The sequence below is a fragment of the Bubalus kerabau genome, chromosome 2 (assembly GCF_029407905.1).
Source record: "Bubalus kerabau isolate K-KA32 ecotype Philippines breed swamp buffalo chromosome 2, PCC_UOA_SB_1v2, whole genome shotgun sequence".
In the NCBI taxonomy this organism is placed as follows: Eukaryota; Metazoa; Chordata; class Mammalia; order Artiodactyla; family Bovidae; genus Bubalus; species Bubalus kerabau.
This window is the reverse complement of record NC_073625.1, coordinates 115,933,638-115,954,090: the sequence shown is the minus strand read 5'-3', so window position 1 is coordinate 115,954,090 and position 20,453 is coordinate 115,933,638. Positions and strand designations below refer to the sequence as shown.

The 20,453-nt window shown below is 41.5% G+C and overlaps 1 protein-coding gene across 7 annotated transcripts in view; it reads left to right on the top strand.

Moving 5' to 3' along the window:
* SLC12A8 (solute carrier family 12 member 8) overlaps positions 1-19,813 on the top strand; it is a 143,634-nt gene extending 123,821 nt beyond the window's left edge. For all 7 annotated transcript variants that reach the window (XM_055568471.1, XM_055568474.1, XM_055568468.1 and 4 more), the window contains 4 exons: positions 4,219-4,316; positions 5,022-5,139; positions 15,557-15,617; positions 18,729-19,813. In XM_055568471.1, the coding sequence (XP_055424446.1) occupies positions 4,219-4,316; positions 5,022-5,139; positions 15,557-15,617; positions 18,729-18,891 (440 nt within the window). In that variant the 3' untranslated portion in view covers positions 18,892-19,813. The remainder of the gene's footprint in view (positions 1-4,218; positions 4,317-5,021; positions 5,140-15,556; positions 15,618-18,728) is intronic.
* The last annotated feature ends 640 nt before the right edge of the window (positions 19,814-20,453 follow it).

Here is a 20,453-nt window from a genome sequence, read left to right as displayed (position 1 = left end):
TCTCCTTCTGCCACTAGTCTGTAAGACTTATTTCTTTCAGCATAATCCTTGGAAAAGGGGGCGGAAATCCTTCACTCATTTTGGAAGGGTTTTGAAACCATAGCTGTTCAGAATTCTAATAATTGTCTGCTTATATTGTCATACCTATTCAGAGTCATTGAGCATCCTTGACTGAATTCTCCCTTGCATTGCTGATGTGTAAAACTGCACTGTGCTTGCGTAGAAGACACACCCCTTCCTATCACTGTCCCTGTAGTTCCTCAAGAAAAGACACACATACACTCATAGCTCCGTTGGGTACAGTGTAATTGAGTTGGTGTAAGATCAAGTGTGAAAAAGTAAGTTTAACACTTGGCAAACATCTTGTTTCAGTTAGGCAAAAATCTAAGTTCTTCACCAGTCATGTTTCTTCTTAATAACCAATGGAACAACTATATTTCAGTAAGTTTATGATTGAAAAAATGAATCATGCCTTGGGCATGTTGTAAGTGTACAATGTAATCAAAGACAATCTTAACAGTGCTTCATCTTTAAAAAAAAAATTTAATAGAGCTGTCAATTCAAATCAATTATAAACCTTGGCAGAGTTTTCCAAAATTTATTTTATTGTAGTTGATTTATAATGTATTAACTTCTGTATAGCAAAGTGATTCACCTATACATATATATATATATTCTTTTTCCTATTCTTTTCTATTATGGCTTATCCCAGGATATTGAATATAGTCCCTGTGCTAAACAGTAGGACCTTGTTGTTTATCCATTCTATGTGTAACAGTTTGTATTTGCTAATCCCAAACTATCAGTCCATCCTTATCACCTCCTCCTTGGCAACCATGTCTGTGAGTCTATTTCTGTTTTGTAGATCAGTTCATTTGTGTCACATTTAGAGTCCACATATAGGTGATATCATTTGGTACTTGTGTTTCTCTGTCTGACTTACTTCACTTAGTATGATAATCACTAGGTCCATACATGTTGCTGCAAATGGCATTATTTCATTCATTTTTAATGGCTGAGTAGTATTCCATTGTATGTATGTACCACATATTCTTTATCCATTCATCTGTCAGTGGACATGTAGGTTGTTCCCATGTCCTGGCTACTGTAAATAGTGCTGCAATTAACACTGGGGTGCATGTATCTTTTCAAATTATAGTTTTGTCTGGATACGTGCCCAGGAGTGGGATTGCTGGATCATATGCAGCTCTGTTTCTAGATTCTTAAGGAACCTCCATACGTTTCTCCATTGTGGCTGCACTGATTTACATTCCCACAACAGTGTAGGAGGGTTTCCTTTTCTCTACACCCTCTCCAGCATTTGTTATTTGTAGAGTTTTTAATGATGGCCATTGTCTCGTATGAGGTGATACATCATTGTTGTTTTGATTTGCATTTCCCTAATAATTAGTGACGATGAGAATTTTTTCATGTGCTTCTTGGCCATCTGTATGTCTTCTTTTGGAGAAGGCAATGGCACCCCACTCCAGTACTCTTGCCTGGCAAATCAGGTCTATCTAGGTTTTCTGGAATAGTTTCTTTTAATCCACAATTAAAAAGGAGACATTTGCTGAGCACTTCCTATGCACAAACTGCCTAGGTTTGCCATTTAGAACTACAAAAGACAATCTTTGCCTTCAAGATAGGGAGGGGTAAAAAATAAGTATAGTGGGTTGGAAGTATATGATAAAGGCAGACAGGCTGAGAGGATGCAGACTTCTCTGGGGCCTGGGTGGGTTTGTCATTCATGTACCCTCATGCATGGGATATTTACTACTTTCCAAGCACTATTCTAGACTAGGGATGGAGAACATGCTGAATAGATATAGAAGGTCTCTGCTGTCATTGACGTTGCCTTCTATCAGGAAAGACACATAATAAACAAGCAAACACACATATGGGATGTCAGTAAGTGATAAGTCATATGATGAATCATAAAGTGGGGTAACAGGATAGAAACTAGGGTGGGAATAGTGGTTCTGTTTCAGATAGGTTTGTCAGAAAAGATCTTTTTAAGAAGAGGATATTTTTGTGGAAAACTGAAGTGTATAAAGTAGTGAGCCAGGCAGAGATGTGAGGGAAGAGTTCCAGGTAGAGGAAATGGCATGTGTAAAGGTACAGATGGGAATTGGATTGGCAAATTGCAAGAATGGCAGAATCCCAGGAGTGACTGGAGAGGAATGGGTCACAGGAGATGGATAGGAGATGAGCACAGTAAGGAACGCAGAGGTCAGTCCTCTGTAGAGTGACACATGCCATGGTGATCACAACAGAAGGTCACTGAAAGTTCTAGCTAGGGGTGTGATATGATAAGATCCAGCCTTAAAGAAGATCACTGGCTTTGTGAGGAATAGATTGTATAGAAGTAGCAGAAGGACCTAAAGCCTGTTTGGAGGTATATTAATTCAGGGAGGTTAAACTGCTGTAACAAATAAGTAAAAACTTAGTGGCTCAAACACAAGGGAAATTTATTTCTCACTTGCACTAATAGTCCAGGAAGGGTGTTCCAAATCAGTGGGAGGCTCTCCTCCATGCATTATTCAGGGACCCAGCCTCCTTCCATTTTTATGATTCCACTATCCAACCAGTCCATCCTAAAGGAAATCAGTCCTGAATATTCATTGGAAAGACTGATGCTGAAGCTGAAACTCCAATACTTTGGCCACCTGATGCAAAGAGCCGACTCATTTGAAAAGACCCTGATGCTGGGAAAGATTGAGGGCAGTAGGAGAAGGGGACGACAGAGGATGAGATGGTTGGATGGCATCACCGACTCAATGGACGTGGGTTTGTGTGAACTTCGGGAGTTGGTGATGGACAGGGAGGCCTGGCATGCTGTGGTTCATGGTGTTGCAAAGAGTTGGACACGACTGGGCAACCAAACTGAACTGATCCCCTAGGACCTTGTTGTGAACAAAATCAAGACTGAGTTCCCATATTCAGATTTCAGGCACAGAGAAGAGGTATACCTACTCTCTCAAAGGCGTTGGTGCAGAACTGGCACTCACCACTTGTGTTCACATTCTGTTGGTGAGAACTTAGTCACATGACCACACCTAACTGAAGTAAGAAAGAGTGCTGAAGACTGAATGAAGTATTTGGGGGTTAGAAGGAAGAGACAAGCCAATGAAGGAGACTGAGTAGTGGACAGTGAGATAGGAGGAAAAGTAGGAGACCAAGGCATCTTAGAAACCAGGAGACAAATATATTTCAGTCAGGAAAAAGTGATCACATGTGTCAGATGCTACCAGAAAGGGCAAATGAGATGAGGAGTTGACCATTGAATTTGAAAAGATTCAAGTCACTGACAGCCTGAGGAAGAGCAGTTTTAGTTGAGTGGTGTGTACTATCCTAAAAGTAGGTTGAGGAAACAATAGGAGGTAGAAACCACATAGGCGATTCTTTTAGAACTTTTGCTATAAGGGAGACAAAAAACAATAGGACAGTAGCTAGGGGATGACCAGAAACTTTCTTTAGTTGAAAGAAATTACCGTGTATTTGTATTTGATGAGGATGATTTGGTAGAAGATGGAAAACTTGATGACGCAGAGGTGAAATGAGCAGAGCACAAATATAGGGATGGGCCTTAGGTAGGAGCCAGCATTGTTCATCTGCTTCCTCAATGGAAAGGCAGAAGAGAGGGCACAGGTGAAAGCAGGTTGGCAGATTTGCTGATGAGAGGATATGAAAGCTCTCTTTTGAGAGGACAGGTTGTAAATTTATTACATCAGAGCATAGGAGAATGAGTTAACTTAAGGTATAAGACTTGTGAGTGATGCTGAAGTGAGGAGGTAGATGATCTGTCCAAGGGAGTGCTTGCTAATAGTCTTGGGCATGGACTTTAAGTTAGGTGAGAAGGTAATGAAAAGAGAAAGTAGGTGGTAGGAAGCAAAAACATATTAGGGCAAGTTGACTGAAGGTCCCCCTGCAGGCTATGAATAGTTGGGGTGGGAGACAGCAGAGTGAATGAGAAAAAAAAAAACAGAGGTGATGGACTGAGGGCAGATTTATTGAAATCATGATTTAGGAGGTGAACTTTCTGGTAAAGACAAGCCTCAGGTGTGGCCCAGGAAACTAATGGTTGAGGTGAGTGGACATTGTCTTTTAGACTGAATTACAAAATTGGAGAAGAGGAGCACATAGGTGTTTGCTAATAGGAACATTGGAAGCTTTGATAACAAAATAGTAACCAAGGATTTTGGCTCATTTATTTTTTAGATTTCTTCCTGAAGTCCAGGCTACAGGAACAAGATATCCAGAGGAGACCAACTTCTTTCTACACTCACATATGCAATCCCTGGGTCTCCCTGTTGGGGGTGAGTACCTTCATTTTGATCTCAACTGTTCTTGAGACTTAATTCAGGTGGATACATGTGTGATCTTGGGGTGGGGGTTGAGGGGAGGACAGAGGAAAGTCTCTATTAGGAGAAATGTGTTTTAATTGCCTGATGTATTAGAATTTAGATGAGGCTACACATGGCAAGATTACATTTAATGAACCATTTATTTTAATCAATGGTTTACTTTTTAAATAATCATCTCTGATAAATTCCGGATCACTGAATTTCCAGGTGTACCATATTAGCATAATTTAATTTGCTTCTCTTAGAGAGGAGTAGGACAAGGAGCTAGAATAGAATATCTATTTATTGATTGTTTTGATTAGAAGATACTTTCAGCAGGACATCTTGTCAAATATCTTCTGTAAAGAGGTTTTTTGCATTACAAGTAAACTTCAATTATTCAGACTTCTATAGGATTCAGAGGTTGATGAGAGGACCATTGTTTCTAAACGCCCTAGTCTTATCAAGGGTTTTTGTTTGTTTTTTGAGGGGACCACACCACGTGGCTTGCAGAATCTTAGTTCCCAGACCAGGAAGCAAACCCTGGTTCCCTGCAGTAGAAGCATGGAGTCCTACTGGAGCACCAGGGAATTCCTCCACTTAAGGCCCTTTGTCTTGTGGCTTGCTTAGTGCGTGTTTCAACCATGAGCTGACTTGTTCTTCCTTCTCTTTCCACAGGCTGTTGGGTCCCTTCTCATCATGTTTGTCATCCAGTGGGTCTATACCCTGGTTAACATAGGTGTTGCTGCCATTGTATATTTCTACATCGGTCGGACGAATCCCGGACTTCACCTTGGTGAGCAATACACCCATCTTGCCACCACCTCCTAGCTTCTCTTTCAGCATTTATTGAAAAGCACAGGTTTTGAACACCTATTAAATGCCAACACTGACTCAGATACAAATCCCACTTTCAAGCTGACAGTCTAGGAGAAAAAAATATGGCATGTGCATAAATGATAACAAATGAAAAATAATAATAAATTGTGAGGTTTATAAGACACGTAGAAGTAAAATGGATGGCAACAATAGCTTAAGAGCCAGGAGGGAAGAAATAGGAATATACTATTGAAAGTTTCTTATACTGTATGTGAAGTACTAAAATATCACTTAAAGATAGACTGTGGTAAGTTAAAAAGGTGTATTACAAACCCTAAGCAACTACTAAAAGACAAGTATACCTTGAAAATATTGTGAGTTCAGTTCTAGATCACTGCACTAAAATGAATATCACAATAACACAAGTCACACACTTTTTTTTGTTCCCTAGTGCATATAAAAGTCATATTTATACTATACAGCAGTCTGTTAAGTGTATGCATTATGTCTAAAAAACATTGTACATATCTTAATATTAAAATACTTTATTGCTAAAAAATGCTAACCATCGTCTAAGCCTTCAAGTCATAGTACTAACATCAAAGATCACTGATCACAAATCACCATAAGAAATGTAATATTAATAGTAGTGAAAAGGTTTGAAATATTATAACAATTACCATAATGTGACTCAGAACGTGAGCCAGTACTGTGGGGGAAATGGCCCTGGTAGACTTGCTCGATGCATGGTTGCCACAAACCTTCAACATGTAAAAGATGCAGGACTCAGAAGCACAGTAAAATATAGTACAATAAAATGAGTTATGCCTATAACACAACAAAGACTTAACAGCTAATCAGCCAATAAAGAAGATAAAATTGAATTTAAAACACTCAAATCAGAAAAAAGAGAAAAAGATAATAGACCAAAAACAAATAGCAAGGTGGTTTATGTAAACCTAGCCATATCGATAGCCACACTAATTTTAAATGGTCTAAACACTCCTGATTAAATGGTCTAAACCATTGTCAGATTGAATTTGTCAGTTCTCAGTTTGAATTGAGATTATCAGATTGAATAAAAAACATGATCTAGTTGTTGCTCTCTACAAAAAACCTACTTTCAACGTAGAGAAGCAAAAAAGTTACAAGTAAAAGAATGGGACAAGCTATATCGTGATAAATCAGACAAAGCTGGAGTGACTATATTAACATAAGACAAAGTAGATTTCAGAGAAAAGAATATTACCAGGGATAAAGAGGGTCATAAAGACAAAGAGAAAATTAACCAAGAGGACATAATAAATCTTATTATTGATGCACTTAAAAACAGCTTTGAAATACGGAAAACAAAGCCTGATACATCTGCAATAATAAGTAGAAAAGTTCTCAATTATATTCAGATTTCAACACCTCTATCTCAATAATTGATAAAACAAGTAGGAAAAAAGTCAGTAGGGCTTTAGAAGACTTGACTAACATTATCAACAAATGTGGCCAATTGATGGTGTAGAATATTCTATATAACAACAGCAGGATATATATCTTTTCAAGTGAAAAGAATGAAACATTTACCAGAATAAACTGTATTTTAGGACATTTTTAAAAGTTTCAGTAAATTTAAAGTATTTAAGTCAATACAAGAACAAAGAGGAAGTGAATTAGAAATAAATACCAGAAAGATGTCTGGAAAATCCCCAAATATTTAGAAACTCAAGAACACTGAATAACACTAAATGACTAAGAATACTAAAGAGCACTAAATATACTAAAGAAACTAATTAACTCATGGTTCAAAGAAGAAATAAGTAAAATTTTAAAGTATTTTTAACTGAATGAAAATGAAAATATAACATCAAAATTGTGGGCTGCAGCTAATTCAGTGCTCAGAGGGAAGTTTACTCCATCAAATGCTTATATTAGAAAAGAAAAATGTCTCAAATCAGTAACCACTGTTTCCCACTTAAGAATAATTTTTTAAAAATGCAAACTACTCTATAATGACAGCATTATCAGTGGTTGCCTTTGGATGGGGTGGAGGTGTGGATATGTGGGAGGGAAGTCTTAGGAAGTGGCTTGAGGGGACTTGGAGGTGATAGATACGTTCAGGATCCTGCTTTTAGTGGTGATTTCACGATATATACATGCATTAACACCAAATGGTACACTACAAATGCATATCGTTGTTGTTGTTCAGTCGCTCAGCTGTGTCTGACTCTGCGTCCCCATCGACTACAGCACGCCCGGCTTCCCTGTCCTTCATTATTTCCTGAAGTTTGCACAAACTCATGTCCACTGAGTTGGAGATGCCATCCAACCATCTCATCCTCTTTTGTCCCCTTATCCTCCTGCCTTCAATCTTTCCCAGCATCAGAGTCTTTTCCAGTGAGTCAGCTCTTTGCCTTAGGTGGCCAAAGTGTTGCAGCTTCTGCTTCAGCATCAATCCTGCCAATGAATATTGAGGGTTGATTTCCTTTAGGATTGACTAATTTGATCTCCTTGCTGTCCAAGGGACTCTCAAGAGTCTTCTCCAGCACCACAGTTCTAAGGCATCAATTCTTAGGCACTTACTGTCTGGCTCTCACATCTGTACATGACTACTGGAAAAACCATAGTTTTGACCATATGGACCTTTGTTGACAGAATAACGTTTCTGCTTTTTAATACACTGTCTGGGTTTCTCATAGCTCTTCTTCCAAGGAGCAAGCGTCTTTAAATTTCATGGCTGCAGTCACTCCGTAGTGATTTTAGAGCCCAAGAAAATAAAGTCTGTCACTGTTTCCATTGTTTCCCCATCTGTTTGCCATGAAGTGATGGGACCAGATGCCATGATCTTTGTTGTTTGAATGTTGAGCTTTAAACCAACTTTTCCACTCTCACTTTTTCACTCTTTTTACTTTTTCACTCTTACCTTCATGAAGAGGCTCTTTAGTTCCTCTTGGCTTTCTGCTATTAGGGTGGTATCATCTACATATCTGAGTTTATTGATATTTCTCCTGGCAATCTTGATTCCAGCTTGTGCTTTATCCAGCCTGGCATTTTGCATAATGTACTCTGCATCATAAGTTAAATAAGCAAGGTGACAATATACAGCCTTGACGTACTCCTTTTCCAGTTTTGAACCAGTCTGTTGTTCCATGTCCGGTTCTAACTGTTGCTTCTTGACCTACCTTCAGGTTTCTCAGGAGGCAGATAAGGTGGTCTGTATTCCCATCTCTTTCAGAATTTTCCACAGTTTGCTGTGATCCACACAATCAAAGGCTTTAGTGTAGTCAATGAAGCAGAAGTAGATATTTTTCTGGAACTCTCTTGATTTTTCTATGATCCAGCGGATGTTGGCAATTTGATCTCTGGTTCCTCTGCCTTTTCTAAATCCAGCTTGTACATCTGGAAGTTCTTGGCTTGTGTACTTTTGAAGCCTAGTTTGAAGGGCCTTGAGCATAATCTTACTAGCATGTAAAATGAGTACAATTGTGTGGTAGTTTGAACATTCTTTAGCGTTGCCCTTCTTTGGGATTGGAATGAAAACTAACCTTTTCCCGTCCTGTGGCCACTGCTGAGTTTTCCAAATTTGCTGGCATATTAAGTGCAATACTTTAATAGCATCATCTTTTAGGATTTGAAATGGCTCAGCTGGAATTCCATCACCTCCATTAGCTTTGTTCGTAGTACTTCCTGAGGCCCACTTGACTTCACACTCCAAGATGTCTGGCTCTAGGTGAGTGACCACACCATCATGGTTATCTGGGTCAGTAAGACCTTTTTTTGTGTAGTTCTTCTATGTATTCTTATCACTGCTTCTTATTATCTTTTACTTCTGTTAGGTCCATACTGTTTCTGTTCCTTATTGTGCCCATCTTTGCATGAAATGTTCCCTTGGTATCTCTAATTTTCTTGAAGGGATCTCTCGTCTTTCCATTCTATTGTTTTCCTCTATTTCTTTGCATTGTTCACTTAGGAAGGCTTTTTTATCTCTCCTTGATATTCTTTAGAACTCTGCATTCAGATGGGTATATCTTTCCTTTCCTCCTTTGCCTTTTGCTTCTCTTCTTTTCTCAGATATTTTTAAAGCCTTCTCAGACAACCATTTTGCCTTTTTGGATTTCCTTTCCTTGGGGATGGTTTTGGTCACTGCCTCCTGCACAATGTTATGTGCTTCCATCCATAGTTTTTCAGGCACCCTTTCTATCAGATCTAATCCCTTGAATCTATTTGTCACTTCCACAGTAGAATCACAGTTCAGTTCAGTTCAGTTCAGCCACTCAGTCGTTCCGACTCTTTGCGACCCCATGAATCGCAGCACACCAGGCCTCGCTGTCCATCACCAACTCCCGGAGTTCACTCAGACTCACATCCATCAAGCCAGTGATGCCATCCAGCCATCTCATCCTCTGCCGTCCCCTTCTCCTCCTGCCCCCAATCCCTCCCAGCATCAGAGTCTTTTCCAATGAGTCAACTCTTCGCATGAGGTGGCCAAAGTACTGGAGTTTCAGCTTTAGCATCATTCCTTCCAATGAACACCCAGGTCTGATCTCCTTCAGAATGGACTGGTTGGATGTCCTTGCAGTCCAAGGGACTCTCAAGAGTCTTCTCCAACACCACAGTTCAAAAGCATCAATTCTTCAGTTCTCAGCTGTCTTTACAGACCAACTCTCACATCCAAACATGACCACAGGAAAAACCATACATAGCCTTGAGTAGACGAGCCTTTGTTGGCAAAGTAAGGTCTCTGCTTTTGAATATGCTGTCTAGGTTGGTCATAACTTTCCTTCCAAGGAGTAAGCTTCTTTTAATTTCATGGCTGCAGTCACCATCTGCAGTGATTTTGGAGCCCCCAAAAATAAAGTTTGACACTGTTTCCACTGTTTCCCCATCTATTTCCCATGAAGTGATGGGACCGGATGCCATGATCTTCGTTTTCTGAATGTTGAGCTTTAAGCCCACTTTTTCACTCTCCACTTTCACTTTCATCAAGAGGCTTTTTAGTTCCTCTTCACTTTCTGCCATAAGGGTGGTGTCATCTGCATATCTGAGGTTATTGATATTTCTCCCGGCAATCTTGATTCCAGCTTGTGTTTCTTCCAGTCCAGAGTTTCTCATGATGTACTCTGCATATAAGGTAAATAAGCAGGGTGACAATATACAACCTTGATGTATCCTTTTCCTATTTGGAACCAGTCTGTTGTTCCATGTCCAGTTCTAACTGTTGCTTCCTGACCTGCATACAGATTTCTCAAGAGGCAGATCAGGTGGTCTGGTATTCCCATCTCTTTCAGAATTTCCACAGTTTATTGTGATCCACACAGTCAAAGGCTTTGGCATAGTCAATAAAGCAGAAATAGATGTTTTTCTGGAACTCCCTTGCTTTTTCCATGATCCAGCGGATGTTGGCAATTTGATCTCTGGTTCCTCTGTCTTTTCTAAAACCAGTTTGAACATCAGGAAGTTCATGGTTCATGTATTGCTGAAGCCTGGCTTGGAGAATTTTGAGCATTACTTTACTAGTGTGTGAGATGAGTGCAGTTGTGCGGTAGTTTGAGCATTCTTTGGCATTGCCTTTCTTTGGGATTGGAATGAAAACTGACTTTTCCAGTCCTGTGGCCCCTGCTGAGTTTTCCAAATTTGCTGGCATATTGAGTGCAGCACTTTCACAGCATCATCTTTCAGGATTTGAAATAGCTCAACTGGAATGCCATCACCTCCACTAGCTTTGTTCATAGTGATGCTTTCTAAGGCCCACTTGACTTCACATTCCAGGATGTCTGGCTCTAGGTCAGTGATCACACCATTGTGATTATCTGGGTCATGACGATCTTTTTTTGTACAGTTCTTCTGTGTCTTCTTGCCACCTCTTCTTAATATCTTCTGCTTCTGTTAAGTCCATACCATTTCTGTCCTTTATCAAGCCCATCTTTGCATGAAATGTTCCCTTGGTATCTCTAATTTTCTTGAAGAGATCTCTAGTCTTTCCCATTCTGTTGTTTTCCTCTATTTCTTTGCATTGATCACTGAAGAAGTCTTTCTTATCTCTTCTTGCTATTCTTTGGAACTCTGCATTCAGATGCTTATATCTTTCCTTTTCTCCTTTGCTTTTCGCTTCTCTTCTTTTCACAGCTATTTGTAAGGCCTCCCCAGACAGCCATTTTGCTTTTTTGCATTTCTTTTCCATGGGGATGGTCTTGATCCCTGTCTCCTGTACAATGTCACGAACCTCATTCCATAGTTCCTCAGGCACTCTATCTATCAGATCTAGGCCCTGGAAGTAGAATCATAAGGGATTTTATTTAGGTCATACCTGAATGGCCTAGTGGTTTTCCGTACTTTCTTCAGTTTAAGTCTGTTGCAATAAGGAGTTCATATCTGAGCCACAGTCAGTTCCTGGTCATGTTTTTGCTGACTGTATATATATTCTCCATCTCTGGCTACAAAGAATCAATCTTATTCTTAAATACACGTAGTTTATTCTAAAAATGTACCTGAAAGTGAAAGTGAAGTCGCTCAGTCGTGTCCGACTCTTTGTGACCCCATGGACTGTACCCTACCAGGCTCCTCTGTCCATGGGATTTTCCAGGCAATAGTCCTGAAGTGGATTGCCATTTCCTTCTCCAGGGGATCTTCTCAACCCAGGGATCGAACCCGGGTCTCCTGCATTGTAGACAGACGGTTTACCATTTGAGCCACCATGTACCTGGGACTTGTTTTAATCAGATAGAATAAGACACAGACACAGAAATGAAGAAACAAGTTTATACTCACAGACCCCTAGGAACAGAAGGGCCATGTAGGGCCACAGGGGAAGGACCAGAGTTGGTCATGAGGCAAAAGAGGTCAAGGGGAGAGCATGGCCCCTTATGACCACCAGATATCAAAAGTGTGCTCTTAGGGGAAAGAATGGGCAAGGCAGGTAAATAGTTGAGTGAGTTTAGGATTGGATAGTTTGAATAATTGCGGGGGCTCGGGGCTGTAGGGGTCATCTCCAGTTGTCTAGTATTTGGCCCTGGGGCGAGTTAAGGCAGGGGGATATTGGCTTGATGTATAACAGCTTGATAAAATAAGTGGTTGGGAGTGTGGGCTCTGGATTAATTGGTTTGGGTATCAAAGGTGGGGCTTCCCTGGTGGCTCAGTTCAGTTCAGTCACTCAGTCGTGTCTGACTCTTTGTGACCCCATGGACTACAGCACACCAGACCTCGCTGTCCATCACCAACTCCCGGAGTTCACTCAAACTCATGTCCATCGAGTCAGTGATGCCATCCAGCCATCTCATCCTCTGTCGTCCCCTTCTCCTCCTGCCCTCAATCCCTCCCAGCATCAGGGTCTTTTCCAGTGAGTCAACTCTTTGCATGAGGTGGCCAAAGTACTGGAGTTTCAGCTTTAGCATCAGTCCTTCCAATGAACACCCAGAACTGATTTCCTTTAGGATGGACTGGTTGGATGTCCTTGCAGTCCAAGGGACTCTCAAGAGTCTTCTCCAACACCACAGTTCAAAAGCATCAATTCTTCAGTTCTCAGCTGTCTTTACAGACCAACTCTCACATCCAAACATGACTACGGGAAAAACTATAGCCTTGACTAGACAGACCTTTGTTGGCAAAGTAATGTTGGCTCAGTGGTAAAGAAACTTCCTGCCAATGCAGGAGATGTAGGTTCAATCCCTGGGTGGGGAAGATCCCCTGAAGAAGGAAATGGCAGCCCACTCTAGTTCTCTTGCCTGGGAAATCCCATGGACAGAGGAGGCTGGGTGGGCTACAGTACATGGAGTTGCAAGAGTCAGATATGACTTAGCAACTAAACCACCACCATATATCAAAAGTGTGCTCATAGGGGAGTTGTTTGTTCTTTCTAGAAGTCAAGACCCCCAAGTGCCAGAGCACAAAGAATAAAAAAAGGAAGAAAATATTCTCAATACTTTGTGTATTGTGTGTTATTTATTCCTCAATAATAAAGCTGTTTGGAAGATACATTCTAGAGACCTTTTCATCAAAATTCTAGTGTCTCAATTTTTAAAATAAATAATGTAGTTTTAAGTCCTAACTAAATCAGAAGGACCGTAACAATCCAGGCCAACTGAAAAAGAAATTCTTTGAAATTAGAGTAGTTTGATATATATTTTTGAAAGAAATGCACTTCAAACACTTGAATCATGTATACATTAAAAATAATGTTTTAGAAAAAGACATGCTAAATGTCCTTATATCAGCTAATTTAACGGATGCATGCATTGCATGCTAAGTTGCTTCAGTCATGTCCAATTGTCGGTAACCCTATGCACTGTAGCCTACCAGGCTTCCCTGTCCATGGGATTCTCCAGGCAAGAATACTGTAGTGGGTTGACATTTCCTTCTCCAGGGGGGTCTTCCTAACTCAGGGATTAAACCGTGGCCCCTTAAATCTCCTGCAGTGGCAGGTGGGTTCTTTACCACTAGCGCCACTCAGGAAGCCGAATTTAATGGATAGATATATTTTAATTAACATTGTGATTACATCAGTGATTGCTCCTGAATTTCTTAGAAGTTAGTTAAATCCAAGAAATTTAAATATTTCGCAGAAATTTGTTAACAGGAAAGTATGAAATCAAATTTCAGGCAAACCTACATCTAAAATGTAGATAATTTAGAATTAAAATGGTCATATATCAGATCAGATCAGTCGCTCAGTCGTGTCCGACTCTTTGCGACCCCATGAATTGCAGCATGCCAGGTCTCCCTGTTCATCACCAACTCCCGGAGTTTACCCAAACTCATGTCCATTGAGTCAGTGATGCCATCCAACCATCCCATCCTCTGTCGTTTATCTCATTTACTCATGTAATATTTTCGTTTTACTGTTATAGGCACATTTTTTTAGCATTTATAAGCTTTGCCTAAGACTCCTTTTTTTAAAAAAACTTTTTGTTTTGTGTTGGGGTATAGCCATTTAACCGGAGAAGGCAATGGCACCCCACTCCAGTACTCTTGCCTGGAAAATCCCATGGATGGAGGAACCTGGTAGGCTGCAGTCCATGGGGTCGCAAAAAGTCGGACACAACTGAGCAACTTCACTTTCACTTTTCACTTTCCTGCATTGGAGAAGGAAATGGCAACCCACTCCAGTTTTCTTGCCTGGAGAATCCCAGGGACGGGGGAGCCTGGTGGGCTGCCGTCTATGGGGTCGCACAGAGTCGGACACGACTGAAGTGACTTAGTAGTAGTAGTAGTAATAGTAGTATAGCCATTTAACAAACAATGTTGTGATAGTTTCAGGTGAACAGCGGAGGCATTCAGCCACATGTATACATGTATCCATCCCTCTCCCAAACCCCTCCTTTCCAGGCTGCCACAGAGTAGAGTTCCCTATGCCATACAGCAGGTCCTTGGGTATCTGTTTTAAATATAGTAGTATGTATGGGCCCATCCCAGACTCTCTAACTATCCCTTCCTCCCATCCTTCCCACCCGCAACCATAAGCTCATTCTCAAAGTCAGTGAGTCTGTTTCTGTTTTGTAAGTAAGTTCATTTGTATCATTTCTTTTTAGATTCCACACTTAAGGGCTGTCATAGGATATTTCTCCTTCTCTGTCTGACTTACTTCATTGAGTATGACACTCTCTAGATCTATCCATGTTGCTGCAAATGGCATTATTTTGTTCTTTTTTATGTCTGAATAATATATCTGGTGGAGTGAATATGTGTAAATGTGTAATTTGGAAAAGTATTTTATAAAATTACATTTCATTCGGTTTCCTAAAGTTATATATAATTCATTTTGTGTGATCACACAAAAGGAGAAATGGATTAAAAAAAAACTTTTTAAAAAATTTGATAAACCCTATTCTAAATAGTGTATCTGATGGCAGGCTATTTGGTCAGTATCAACAACAATCTCATCTTGAACTTCAGCTCTAACATTTCTACCTGTGGAGCTATTCGAGTCACTTAGCACCTGTAGGAAACTTCCTAAGGGCCAGATGCTGTGACTGTTGTACTGTGAGTCTTACTGGGTGAAAAAGATGTGCTTCTTGTCCTCACGGAGGGTATGGTCTAGTGGCGGATTTTATAGCATGTATTTAACAGATATCAGTTTGAATCTAAAAATAAAATTATCAAAATTTTAAAAAATTAATAATTCCTAAGACTGAAATTAGCAAGTCATCTGCTTCTTTCTCTCTAACACATTCATTTTCTTTCTTGGGATTTTGGAGTTTAGAAATAAACTTTTGGAAACTACTTATAAGTATGAAGTCCTTAGCTGGTTACTGTCAGAGAGTATTATAATGAAAGTAGTTTGATTAGACTGAAAAAGAGGGGAAAATTGTGCTCTTCCTTGTATCAGGGGATGTATTTACCCCGTTAAAACCTGGGATTGTAGATGCTTCCTAGAGTCTTCATAAAGTTTTATGTCTGTGTCTTCCTTGCAGGTTTAGCCTCCAACTTCAGCCTTTTAAGATGGATGAGATCCCTTCTGATCCCCTCCTACAGGTCTGTGCCAACCTGGGGCCAGGATGAGGGCAGATGCATGGTCTGGGAGGTGCTAAAGGTGCTTCATGGGCTTGGGTGAATTGTGGTGTGAATACCTGACATTTGAGAACCTCAAGGAAACTCAGACTGCTCCTCACTGCCCTCCACCACCCAGCCTCTCTGCCTCAGCTCATCAGAAGCTTCCTCTGGCCCCATCTTCTCTTCTTATCCTCAGGAATCAAGAACAGAGGCTTTCTTTACAATCTGGTTGCTGAGAGATCTAAGTCAAGAGAGTTACTTTTAGTGAGTTCACAATCTAAGACACATTAGCATCAGTACTGATTCACACACACACTCAAGGCCCAGAACTTGCATTCTTCCATCTCAAGTCAGGGGTAGTTGACATGACTGCGTTGGTGAAAGTGCAGAGACCACGTACAGAAACAGAGTAGTGACCATGCAGGATTTCTGTGGGACTTCAGTGTTCAAATACCCAAGGAGAGGGAAGAACAAACTTTCCTGAGAAACAGCAGAATGCCTTTCAGGGAAGGTAAGATTTCATGAGTGCCCCAGTTTCTTTCCTCCTCCTCTATGCTTCCAGTGCCAATGCTTGCTCACCTTTGGAAGCCTCAAGACTCTGGGAATTTTTATTTATTTATATTGTTTTCGGCAGTACTGGGTCTTTGTTGCTGCACGTGGCTTTCTCTACTTCTGGCAAGCGGAGGTTGCTCTCTAGCTGCGGTGCGCAGGCTTCTCATTGCGGCAGCTTCTCTTGTTGCTGAGCATGGGCTCCAGATATGCCAGCTTCAGTAGCCGCAGCGTGGGCACTCAGTGGCTACAGTTCCTGAGCTCTAGAGAACAGGCATAGTAGTTGAGGTTCATGGGCTTAGCTGCCCCACAGCGTGTGGAACCTCCCTGGACTGGAAATTAAGCCTGTGTTCCCTGCATCAGCAGGCAGATTCTCAACCACTGGACTACCAGGGAAGTGCCCAAGAATTTAAGACAATATAAGCACTGCCAGTCTATTCCAGTCAGCCCAAGAATGACCTGGATGCTAAACCAGGATGCTAAACCCTGGATGCTAGAGATATGATGATGACAGGAGCAGGGGTCATGGAAACCAACAGGGAGGGGGCTGGCAGGGAGAGTGGTGTGGAGAGGGGCAGTTCCCTGCCATCTGCTTGGAAGCTGAACTGAATGTCCTGTGTGAAGCTGTAGGAGGCGTGGGGCCACTCTCTGCCTCTCTTTCAGGCTGAGGCACCAGCTTGGTGACTCAGGTCACAATACACCTGCACTGATCCTAGTCCTGAGGCAAGTAGAGGTTAAGCAGAAATAGATTCTGTGTGGAAGCTGCCTTCAGATTCTGGAGCTGCAACTGGTGTGTGGCTGAGTGTCTTTGGCCTTATCCAATTTACATGAATATTTTTAGATATTGTAGGTTTGAAAGCCTACAAATGACTATGGGAGGTCAGCATTCCTTTTTGATCTCTGAATTTCTGGGATTTCACCTCAGAGGTCACTGTTGTGCTATGTAGAAAGAAGAATGCGTTAGGAGGAGATTATTCTTAGAAAATGACAGTGCTTTGTTTGGAAGAGAACCTAGTTCACACTATCCATATCTCCGTGGACTTGTCGAGTGGGTGGTAGAGGCCTCAGCTAAGAGTCAGCATCAAGCTTACTGGCCTCCTCATGGCTACTGAGTGATATCTTGGGGTGACTGTTCAGGGGAAAGGACCTAGAAATCGTGACCATTTAAAAGTAGGAATTGGTTGCTGTGTTTTCTTTTTTGTAATTTTGAATTTTTTTCACAACTGTCACCCCAGATGCTCTTCAAAACCAAAGAAGAAGAATACTGTAGGGTGTTTTGGGCAAAGAAGTTTGGGTATATTACTTCCTGTTACACCTACAATTCCCAGAATTATGTAAAATTAAGCCTGACCTTAGAGAAGCTTTCTTTCCTGAAGTCTCAGCAACTGCCCAGGTGAGAACTCTTAGGCCGTTCTAGACTAGAAAGTGAAGTGTATTATTTCCCTGAACTCAGAAAAATATTATGGTTTGACCTTAAACACATGTTGACTGGTATGGCATTTCTGTCACTTCCTAACCTTACTTCTTGCACATTCAACCTTTATAGAAGTTAGTTCATTTCTCAGAAAGCCCAACCCGTCTAATTTAGATATGTTCTCATCAAGTGGCTGCAAAGCCTTAGTCATGTGATCTGAACTCCTATAACAGCATGTTTTTCTAGTCAGTGAAGCTTTCTGCTTAAGTTCCACAGATTTATAACAAGGTTTCTACCATTTTTTAAAAACAACTATCAAATATACTCCCTATTTAGACAATTCAACATAACTACCCACAAAGTAAAGATTTAAGAGGAAATCTATGCCTAAGGTGATTTCAGGACCTGACATACTGCAGCAGCTAGAAGAGGGTTGAGAAGGTGAGGAAATAGAAGCGGAAGGAGGTGAGGAGGTTCGCCTGAGGCCGCCAGGCTAGCTGGTGACAGAGCTGTGACTGTCTTCTTTGGATATCCTGTCTGCCAGGCTCGTCTTTCTGCTGCCAGCACTTTCCTCACGTATTCCTAACATTTTTCTCTACCAGTTTCTCCCAACTCCAACTCTATGTGGACCTTTCTGTGACACTGGAGCTCACTTTTTGCCTGCAGGCCAGCTTGGTGCCAAAGCTTTTACGCTTTACCGCGTAACTGCTTACTCTGTAAACCTTGGCTGTTCCTCATTCATCTTTCTTTCCGGTGAACTAAAGAGAAGGTTTTTCTTTTTATTCGCTTCCACTCTCCAGCCTCTCCATTCCATTATTTCGTTCGACAAAAAGGCAAAGTACAGCTATAGAGCCCCAACACCACAACATTTGGAAGATTATTTTTATAGTTTTATACATTTCTGCTAAGGAAGGTAAATATCATTCTTTATTTGATACTTATTTCTAATACTTTGGATTCAAGAAGCGTTGTACATAGAGCTTTCAACAGTTCTGTTGTTTAATACATATTAAGTAATAGGCACAATGGTGTTTTTGCAAATCCTTTCTCTCTCCTAGCGAAGACTGACTGCCAGCGGTTAGTACTATGGTCTTTCCTTCTGACTGCCCTCCATGTTTCTCTTACCAAAGGAGCTTGCGATCCCCCCAAGAGCAGATCATTTTGGCACCGTCCCTGACTAGGGTTGACATGGAGATGACTCAGCTCACCCAGGAGAACGCAGACTTCGCCACTCGGGATCGCTACCACCACTCCTCCCTAGTGAGCCGGGAAGAGCTGATGCCTCAGTACTAGGCACCAAGTCCTCAGTACTAGGCACCGAGTCCTCAGTACTAGGCAGCCCAGAACCCTCCCTTTTGGAGCTGTCCAGGGTGCAGTGGACCCAAATCCCAGAACCTCTGTGGAGCTGGTTCTCCTCGGTAAGAAACTCAAAGACCTGTCCTCCCCCTGCCGTTTTGGACAATGGAAATGAGCATTCTGGTCTGGAGCACCACGTCGACCAGGTACCCACTGCAGTGGCCGTGGCCCCTGCAACATGCGTCCAGTCTGAAGAGCGCCACATGGACACCAAGACTTGCAGGTGTGGAGAACCAGGCCAGATTGCTTGTTCTAAGGGCCACAATAAATGATTATTTTAAGCTTTATTATTTATTCCTTGAATAAATGATATGTTTACATGGTTCCAAACCCCAAAGTGAAATCATATATACAGTGAAAAGTCTCCCTCCCATTCTTGTTTCTCATCTGCTCAGTTCCCAACTCCTGCATTAGAGATAACCACTGTTCTCAGGTACACGACCTGCGTTTCGTTATGAAGAGAGAAGCAAATAGGAGTGTGGCGTTTTATTGCTCCCTTTTCATCCACAAAAGGTAGCATATTATACATGTGCTCTGCACCTTGCCTTTCCCCTAACAATCTATCTTGGAGACATTTCCATATCAATACACACGCAGTTTCCTCATTATTTTTCATTGTATGAATGTGCTATAATTTGTTTCATCAGTTCTACAGTGATGGCATTTGGATTGTTTCCAGTCTTTTGCTGTTACAGTCAGTTCTGCAGGGAATAATCGTGTTCATATGTACAAGCATAATGAATATCTGTAGGATAAACTCCCAAAAGTGGAATTGCAAGATCAAAGGGGATATGCATTTGTAAGCTATTATTGTTTAGTGAAGGTCTTTTTAATTAAAAAGTTAAATTACCAAGAATTACTTAATGGTGATTCACGTTCTCAAAAGCATGTGTGGCGCCCCACACTCCAGACACCTCTGCAGCTGTTTTGCAGGATGAACACACGAGGGGACAGGACTATTTTGGTTCCTTAGTGTGGCATTCCTGGTGGCTCAGATGATAAAGAATCTGCCTGCAATGCAGGAGACCCGGGTTTGATCCCTGGGTTGGGAAGATCCCCTGGAGAAGGAAATGGCTACCCATTCTGGTATTCTTGCCTGGAGAATTCTATGGCCAGAGGAGCTTGGTGGGCTACAGCCCATGAAGTTGCAAAGAGTCGGACACGACTGAGTGACTAATGCTTTCACAACTCACTTTTTCTAGTGTGGCGTTCATCAGAGGCATCCAGTCTAGGGGCCCTGGCAGGGGCTGTTCCTGCATGAAGTCAGTCCTGGCCCAGAATTGGTGGTGTCACCACTGAGCTATGAAGGGATGTACTGTTGGGTCATTCTGACTTCTTTCTTCTGTAGTGCGTGCATGGGTGCTAAGTCACTTCAATTGTGTCCAACTCTTTGCGACCTCATGGACTGTAGCCCACCAGGCTCCTCTGTCCATGGGATTCTCCAGGCAAGATTACTGGAGTGGGTTGCCATACAATCCTCCAGGGGATCTTCCCAACCC